The 9,781-nt window shown below is 38.7% G+C and overlaps 1 protein-coding gene across 1 annotated transcript in view; it reads right to left on the bottom strand.

Annotated features, from left to right (window-relative positions):
* Positions 1 to 4,406: 4,406 nt before the first annotated feature.
* The window catches only part of ZBBX (zinc finger B-box domain containing), a 42,758-nt gene continuing 37,383 nt past the window's right edge, over positions 4,407 to 9,781 (bottom strand). Inside the window, exons 17-19 of the mRNA XM_077826746.1 lie at positions 9,045 to 9,293; positions 6,663 to 6,801; positions 4,407 to 4,565 (exon numbers count right to left, since the gene is read on the bottom strand). Of these exons, the coding sequence (XP_077682872.1) occupies positions 4,490 to 4,565; positions 6,663 to 6,801; positions 9,045 to 9,293 (464 nt within the window). The 3' untranslated portion in view covers positions 4,407 to 4,489. The remainder of the gene's footprint in view (positions 4,566 to 6,662; positions 6,802 to 9,044; positions 9,294 to 9,781) is intronic.

The following is a 9,781-nucleotide window of genomic DNA, read 5'->3' as shown; positions in this document are numbered from 1 at the left end:
TCCCAATGGATAACTTGATCCGGCCAAAAGAGCTGCTGTTTGACATCTTTTTCCAAATTCAGATACAATAGTACGCTTAAGCAATAAATGTTGAGTACTTTACAGAGTCTATAGGACTTTCTGTCAAAGAACTAGAGGTCAGGTGGGAATAAAGTAAACTGTAAAGCTGAAGGTCTTGAAAAGCCTACTACAGAGAGTTTCAAGTCATCTGCTATTCCAAGTGTATGGTTTGTTTGGTTTTTTTTTTTTAACTAATCAGTGAGATATATTTTTCAAAGTACTTTTCAAATAAAAGTAATTATACTTTTAGCAAAAATGAATATTTTACCATTTAAACATCATAGACTAGCACTAAATTGCATCATGAAAACCATAAGGTTTGTTAATAATTGCAGAATACCATTGCTCTAATGCATATTCAAGGTGCCATCTAATGCATTTTAGCGAAAGAGCAGGCTTTTTGCAGTCACAAATCACAATAACAATGTTCTAATTATGTTTGACAGGCATATATATCATGATTACAATAGCAAAAGCAAAACTATAAAAGGTTTCTTGGGGATATTCTTTTAAATGTAGAGCAATCATGCGTAAACCATAGAAAGCAGATTCCATGTTGTAAATTTTCTATTTCTGGACAAAAGCATCTCCCAATTAGGAAATCTTTGACTGGTTATGTCAGGCAAGAAGCTGTCTGTCTATGGATGGGTACAACAGTTGTTACCAGATAAAGTTTTTCAATCCAATCCCATATTAAATATTTCCCAGAAGTATTCAGAAGCATCTTCATCTGTTCCATATCACAAAATCTCTCTGAACAAAAACATGACTTTCTCTCAAAGCACTATCTTCAACAAACAAACAAATGTTACCACAATGATTTAGGGTTCTCTGGGCTCAGTCAAAAAATGGAAACATATGTACTTGCAGAAATTTCTGGAAAGCACTAGGTCAATCTAGTATTAAACTAAAAGATATAGATGCTCAGTTTTTTAATAAAGTACTTTGAAGAGGAGAACTAAAATCTGGAAATGCAAGTGAATGTGGATAGACAGAGATGGATTTTAAGTTAGTCTGTAACTTTAATAAACTTAACCCTAGAATGCCCCATTTCCCCATACCAGGCATTTAAGTAGATCCAATCCAATCCCATCTAACCTATAACTCAGGATAGGCAGTGGAAAGTTTATCCTTACAAGTCAGCTCATTCTTCTGAATCTTCTCACCTTCCCCGCTGCGAAAGAGACAGAAGGTACCAAAGAGGGACCCTGGTCTCTACATATTTCCAGTCTCCCCTTTTCCCATAGGCCCAAGGTCTGATTGCAAAATCCTAAGTCTCTTATTTCTGGGCACTGGCCCTTTTGGCTGAACTAAACATTCATACAATTCTCATTATTAAATGTCTGACTCCTATTCTTAGCTGGGTCTCCACGATGCTGCGAGGAAAGGGGTTGAGGGGAACCTTACCAGGCCTCAGCCATTTTACCACAATGGGAAAAATTAGTTCCTGACCACCACCACCCCAACCCAAAACATGTGATCCCTCAGATCCACAGCATCCTAAAAACACACACTAAATACAACATAACTAGAGGCAAGGAGGGTGGATTCAGCTAAAATGGGGCTATGGGCTTGAGAAACTCAGGACAAAAGGTTTAAATAACTATTGTGGTGAGCAAGGAGCCAGTAGGCTTCTGCAGCTTTAAGACTAGCCAATGGGCACTGGAGTGTCCAGGGGGAGGAGGGATCTAACCCTGCCTATACTCCCCCTTTAATTCTAAACCTCTCCAGCAACTTGCAGATCCAATCAAGTCTCCCACCTGTAAACTAGGTGGGCAGCCATTTTGGAGGACCTGACCGTACAGTCACCTGAGAAAATGTTTTTAACTATATTCCATTGGGCACCTCCTGGGCCATTCCAATGACAAACATTTGTTCTGATGAAGAGTTTGAATGGGTCATTGGTAAAGGGTCATCCCTGGCCAAGGATGTTTTAGCTGTATTTAAAAAGAGGGCGGAAATCCCCCAATCCCACATTCTATTCAACTATTGTGCCAGTTCATAGGGTAGCTGAGAAGTGACATTTTTTACTGATTACGGTTAACATATTAATAGTTCCATGTAATCATAGCCTAATTTGTGGGGCTTAAATTCACCAATTAGCATCCATTCATCCTGAGGGTAAATAAGTTTTCAGCTCAGAGAATTGTGAATGGAAGCATGAAACTTAAGAATCTGTGCAACTAGTACCTTTAAAGAAATGCAGTTTTTTCCAAAGAAAATGTTTTGCAAAGATTCACAGGAAGGGTTTCATATAGTCTTGGCTCACTGTGCTCAACATCAGGGGGAGAGTCAATTTTCTCTTTCCAACCATATACCGCTGCCAGGTGTTCAGCTTCCTCAACATTCTTTGTAGCAACAACTTGCAGGATCAAGCTTCTTGTTTCTCAACTATCTAAGGGTATGTCTACAGTATGAAATTTTGAAATTATTGTATTCGAATTTTTGAAAGTGATTTTATACATTCGGTCTTGTGTGTCCCCACTAAGCATGTGAATTCAGCGGAGTGCATCCACAGTACCAAGGCTAGCATTGAATGTCTGAGTGGTGCACTGTGGGTAGCTATCCCGCAGTCCCCGCAGCCCATTGGAATTCTGGGATAAGCTCCCAGTGCATGCTGGCGCAAAAAACATTCTCGCGGGTGTTTCACGGTGTGTGTCATCAGTCGCTCCTCCCTCCGTGAAAGCTATGGCAGACAATCATTTTGTGCCTTTTTGGTGTGCAGACACCATACTGCTTTCAGCAGACAGTGCAGTACGGTGCACTGCTGCTCTCCTGCTACACCTCGCATTTCCTCTCATCTTCCTATGTAATCTCTTAGAAGAGAAAGACTACTCTTTCTCTTCCTCGTCTACTCTTTCTCTTCCTCGTCGACCGCTTCCGCTGCCAACTCTGCTCGGCCATCGTCAACTGAGCAGCACAGCTTCTGCCGTCAATGCTGTTCTCCCACTCTTGCCGCGCTACTGAGCCTTTCCATGTTGTCTGCCCTGGGCTCCTGCCTCCTTGAAAGCTACAAAAGACAACCATTTCCCACCTTTTTTTGGCTATCGTGATCCAAACAGCACCTCTCCACTGCCACTCTGCTCTCCTACGTTTCGTGCCCTTTTTCCAGGATTACCTGTGCAGGTGCCATAGCGCAGCAAGCATGGAGCCCGCTCAGATCTCCGCTGCAGTTTTCACCATTGTAAATACCTCGCGCATTATCCAGCAGTACCTGCAAAACAGGGTGAGGAAGCGACGACAGCACGATTACGATACTGATGAGGACATGGACACAGGCGTTCCTAGAAGCACAGCATGTGGCGATTGGGAGATCATGGTGGCGTTGGGCCAGGTTCATGCCATGGAACGCCGATTCTGGGCCCGGGAAACAAGCACAGACTGGTGGGACCGCATAGTGTTGTGGGTATGGGATGATTCCCGGTGGCTGCGAAACTTTCATATGGGTAGGGCCACTTTCATGGAACTTTGTGACTTGCTGTCCACTGCCCTGAAGTGCAAAGACACTAAAACGAGAGCAGCCCTCACACTTGAGAAGTGAGTGGCCATAGCCCTGTGGAACCTTGCAACTCCCGACAGCTACCAGTTGGGTCGCAAATCAGTTTGGAATGGGCAAATCTACTGTGGGGGCTGCTGTGCTGCAAGTAGCCAATGCAATCATTGACCAGCTGCTATCAAAGATAGTGATTATGGGAAATGCGAAGACCACTGTGGATGGCTTTAATGCGCTGGGGTTCCCTAACTGTGGCGGGGCGATAGACGGAATGCCTGTGATGGTGGACTGTGCTCATGGTCACCTGTGCTGATGAGATCGCCACGGTGACCAAACAGGAAATGAAATTCAAATGTTCCCGGGGCTTTTACTGCCTACCTGGCTAGTGCATCGGAGTTGACAGTGTTGTCCAGAGCGGTCACAAGGGAGCATTCTGGGATAGCTCCCGGAAGCCAATAACGTCAAATTGCGTCCACAGTACCTGTAACCCGGAACTGCGATCTCTACTTTAGCGCTACTCCACTTGCCGAGGTGGAGTACAGAAACCGGATTAAAGAGCCCTTTAAATAGAAAAAGCCAGTTTGGTTGTGTGGATGGAATCAGTTTTATTTCAAATTAACTCGGCTAATTCCAAAATAACTGCGTACTGTAGACGAGGCCTTAGGTTTCAGTAAAATGGTCTTAAAAGATGCAATAGTATCAAACACATAGTAATATACTGTTTGTGCTAAAAAAAAAGCCAAAACCCATAAATGATTTTTAATTTTAAACATGTTTTATTGGTAGGATAGACTTGCAACAACATTCTTCAGCAGCTAACATCTTCAACACCTGAGAACTGCCTTCTACAGTCTACCTGTTTTATGCTATGCAAAGAAAAAAAAATGACTAGCAAGTTTTGGCTGTGGTTTTTTTTTTTTTTTTTTTTTGGGTTGGTCAATGTAGTGCTATAACTTCTTGCTTGTCCCTCAGAATCTCTTCCTCCTCATCTGTATGGCTTTCATCACAGTCTCTAAAAACAAAAAACAAAAAAAACCCCACACAATACAATGATTATCAACAGTTTGTGCTCAAGGTCCTCAAAGAAACAAATCCTGGTAGGATTTTTTGGTCCTGTTTCTCATACTCATCTAATGTTAACTTGATTTATCATATTAAAAAAGGTATGACCGTTGTGCAATCGGTAAATTGTAACAAAGTATACTTTTGGCCAAAACTACCATGTCCATTTATTTTTCTCAACTTCGGACAAGTTGTTTCTCAACTCTCTCAACTAGGCTTGGCAGGATTTGATTTTCTTAAAATAATTTCACTGGATGATATCAATGTTTATTTTTAAGCTTTTTAATTTTCATCAATTTAAATGTTAACAGTTGTGCAAAATTATGGGTGGGGCAGACAATTATTTAATTACAGTAGATTTTGAGGTTTTAAAAGTTAAAGCTTTAACACCATTAAACACAAATGGAATATTTTGATGCTGATAAAGTAAATGTCCTTAAAATCAAATTTTAATAGGTTATCAAGCAGTTTCTTACTTTCCTTATGTGTAAATTTTGATTATCGACGAAAAAATATTTCCTTCCTTATCCTGTCTCACCTGAAAATCCCAAGTCCCAGAATGAATAAGCTAAGTAAGGGGTTTTCATTTGTGCCATCATCATTGGTTTAAATAGCAACCAAGAAAAAAAACAAACTAAAATTTGTTTGAAATAGCTTTCTAGAATCTTGAGCATAACATTTCTTCTGCTACTGTTTTTATTTAATTTGCAAATTTTGTTTAATTCCCTGTTGACATGCACCTGCTTCATTATTAAACAGGTTTCATTTCCAAAACATTGTACAAAGTTTAACTAATCCTTTGAGATAGAATCATTATTATTTCCATTTTATAGATGAGTTAACTGAGAGGCAGAGAAGTTAAGTGACTTTTCCTAAGGTCATGTACAGAATTCGTGTCAATCAAAGGATTTTCTGGTTTTCAGTCACATGCTCAGTCCACTGGACCATCCTGCACCATGACTGATGACAGAAACATTGATTCCATAACTGTTCTAATTAACCTATGCCTTTTGGTTAGTTGGAAAACAGTTCCCACAGCAAACTGTTGAGGACTTTCATTAACAGCTGCAATTTTTATGTGTCTTGGCAACAGGGCAAGGTATTTAAAACCAAAACCCAACATTAATAATCTATAGGCATTTACCAGCAAATTACACCATTTTCATGATTTCTGATAGCTTTCCTGCCCCCATGAGAGTTCCAACAAATTTCCTATCACCTAGACCTGTCCACACTCTGTTCTTTCAGATATCTAGCAACTAGCAGTGTCATTCTACTTTCCTGGCAACAGCAATCATACCACTCTAACTGCCAGATATCAAATTCCAAGTAACGTATCAGAGGGCAGATGCAGAGGACATGGTTAAATGATGGAATTGTACAATTTTTTTTTATCAGACATCAAGCAGTGACTGAGAAAATGGAAACATCTGCACTGCAATGGTCCAGAAAAGGCTTAAAAACAATGTTCAGTGAACCGTGCACAAGAACTAATGTTTTCCAATAAAAAACATAATTTCATTATTTTCTTAAATTAAGATTACACAAGTGAAAATAAATTAGTCTAGCTATGTAAATTACTTTGTGTGGTCATGAAATTTCACATTTAATAAATGGGTCCTTACAATTTTATTTCTAACGAAGAATAACTCTCTCCCCAATCACAGATGTCATGAGTTAGCTAGAAATTACTTGGCTAATTTACACAAGCAGCATATTTTTAGATTTATATTACTTCTACCCCAATATATTGCTATAATCTTGGTGGCTAGGGACTATTTTTTCTTATTTTTAATGGACTGTATTCCCTTACAATTTTCATCTTTACATGTTATATTAACTCTGTGATTTAACAAAACATTGTGCAGTGTAACAAACATGTTAGGGCATTTTTTAATTCTTTTAAAAATCCCATCAATATAGTAAGTCATTCAGATGAAACACATATACTAATAATTGGCCCTTTAAAAAAAAAAGTCAATGAGTAGTTTGCCAGTCAAGCATTTTACTAAACAGCTAAAAAAAATAATCAGCAGGTTTAACTTACCTACAAATATCAACTCTACTGTGGTATTTTATTTCTAGGTTATTATGGAAATCTGTAATATTTTCACTTATCTTCTTTGAATGTCTGCTGAAGGTGGATAAGTCTTCAGAGGTAAAGCTGTAAAGCTTTTCCTGAGAATCTGAAATATTTTGTAATTTTCAGTAGCCTATGTAACAAAAGTGCAGTATCTACAATATATGGTCTCTAAAAACTCTCTCAGAACAGTATAGTCATATCAGCAAAAAACATGACATCATTAAGATAACAGTGATAAAACACTCTGGTTTCAGATGTTACTGGAAACACAAATTAATTATAACTTTATTATATGGTTGCATCAGTGTTTCTATTATTTTCAAGAGTTCATAGTAAGGACAAAATACCACAACTTAAAGTTTGAAACACAGGGTCCATCAGCAGCTGCTATTATAGTTGCATACATTCCTATGATCTTGAAATACCATAGATAGGGTAGAGAGACCTGATTTACTAGTTCACAATACTTCAAGACGACTAAACAACATGGATCCCCACTCCTGGTGATATGGATGCACCAAAAGTTATATGGTCACTATGATTGCTAGAGGCTGCACCACTTCTTTATGACACTGAAGATACATAAGATAATATAGCCCTAACTATCCCTCAATTACTTCCACTTTTTCAGAAGCCTGTAGCAAAGTCTGAAGAAGTGGTGTCAGAAGCAGAAATTAAGAGTGAGACCATCTGACAGTCTTCTCAAAAGTCACTGGTATTTTATTTCTCCTTCTCCTTTGAGTATTGTCAGTGTGCATCCTAACCCCTGGGAGATTAACAGCAACAGACACCTACAAGGATGTGAATTCGATGAGAATTAGTTAAATGACAACTGCAGGCCTGAAATGTGCATCGTAACTCAAAACCAAGACTAAAGTAATGCTGCATGAACATATACATGGAACTCTAAAGTACCAGCAGTATATGTCTCAATGATGGAAAAATCTCTTGAGTCTGGACTACAGCTTCCATGTATCATGTTGCATCACGGCCAGGGACATCCAGGAGGCACCATGGTGGCTCATCAAGAGGAGACCATGATATATTATGGGAAATGAAGCCTAGCCCATAAAGGAAATCTGAGGCATGAAGCACCCAAACTACAACTTCTATGAGGGACTGCGCCACACCTGGAGTATTGTGTCCAGTTTTGGTCCCCACACTACAGAAGGCATGTGGACAAATTGGAGAGAGCCCAGTGGAAGGCAATGAAAATGATTAGGGGGCTGGGGCACGTGACCTATGAGGAGAGGCTGAGGAAACTGGGTTTATTTAGTCTGCAGAAGAGAAGAGTGAGGAGGGATTTGTTAGCAGCCTTCAACTACCTGAAGGAGGATTCCAAAGAGGATGGAGCTTGGGTGTTCTCAGTGGTGGCAGATGACAACAAGGAGCAATGGTCTCAAGTTGCAGTGGGGGACGTCTAGGTTGGATATTAGGAAAGAATATTTCACAAGGAGGGTGGTGAAGCACTGGAACGTGTTACCTAGGGAGGTGGTGGAATCTCCATCCTTAGAGATTTTTAAGGCCCGGCTTGACAAAGCCTTGGCTGGGATTATTTAGTTGGTGTTGGTCCTGCTTTGAGCAGGGAATTGGACTAGATGATCTCCTGAGGTCTCTTCCAACCCTAATATTCTATGATTCTATGATTTCTAAATTAAAAATTTTGGTTTTCAATTTTTCATCAAAAAGTTTAAATTGTCTGAAAGCAAAAAAAAAAAAACAACATCCTTATCCAACCATCTCTATTCACCATTAATTGTCCCTTAAATAAATGGTCTTCATAGAGGTGGACTTAAAAAAACAAAAACAAAAAACCACAATCCCAGGAGGGAAGTGTTTCTTTGCCAACACTGCCTGATAACTGGCATGTGTCGTCTTGAAGATGACACATTAATAAGATTTCCTTCTTGGCCTCTTTTTTCCCCCCTGTTTGATTTGATCCTGGTGGCAGGGTTCATTTGCTGTGTTCATTATCAAATATCAAGGAAGCAGGTGGCTATTAAAATACTCAGACCCAGAAGGGGTACCTGACACATCCTGTCAGATTTCTTTGATAGACATGCAGGAGGTGAGATAAGTATGAGCTGTCTGCAATTTGTTCCTATGGAGCTGAGCTGAAGATTATGTGATGGTTAAAAGTAAGAAGACCGTTCTATTAAGCCAGAAAACTAGAGTTTTGCATAGCCCAGAAGGATGCAAGTACTTTGTGCTGGATCAGGTCTTTAATTTTCCACAAATCAGAGCTCAAATAATGATCATGAACACAACAATAATGTAGTTTGCTTTACATTTTTGCATGCATAAACACAGCTAAATTACTCTTATGTTCTCACTGTAAGTAATTACCTGTATGACTTTTTAGTTCATTTTCCAAGCCAGCTAAGGCTTGTTGATCAGCAGTATATTCTAAGAGAGGGTCATTTTGTTCAGTTACATCAATGCATTCAATTTTTGAAATTTCAGTAGCAGCTCTAGATAAGGGCTGAGTAGTTAAATTTCTTGGTCTTGTCTGAGAGTGTGTACAGCAGATACCATCAGATTTCATAAATTTAGAGGATGGTATATTTGCTGACAAAGGTCTTTGGAAACTATTATCTGAAAGAAAAACAAAACAATCATTATTGCCTTCTAATTGTGAATCATGATTTTAGATGTATAATAGAATTTGATCTCACTAATGTCATTTTCTGTAATTAAAGTAATAAATTAGTATTAGTCTTGGCAGAATCTGATTTTTAAATAATTTTGACAGATAATATTGATTTAGATTTTAAGCATTTTTATCAATTTCAGTTTTCACAGTTGTACAAAATTATTGGAGGACAAGCACAGTAAACACTGAGATTCAAAAAGGTTAAAGATTTATAACCATTATAACATAAATTGTATACTTCAACACTTGATGCTGATAAAAGTAAATATTCTTAAATCAAATTGTAATTTAAAGTTCTCAAATAGTGTTTTTCTTACTTTGCCTATCTGTACATTTTGATTATCATTGACAGAAATATTTTTCATCTGTTTGTATGTGTGCGCTGACAACAATTAGTAAAAATCTAATCCTTCGAAGCCTAACTATTATT

The sequence above is a fragment of the Eretmochelys imbricata genome, chromosome 9, assembly GCF_965152235.1.
Source record: "Eretmochelys imbricata isolate rEreImb1 chromosome 9, rEreImb1.hap1, whole genome shotgun sequence".
NCBI lineage: Eukaryota > Metazoa > Chordata > Testudines > Cheloniidae > Eretmochelys > Eretmochelys imbricata.
This window is presented reverse-complemented; position numbering and strand designations above follow the sequence as displayed.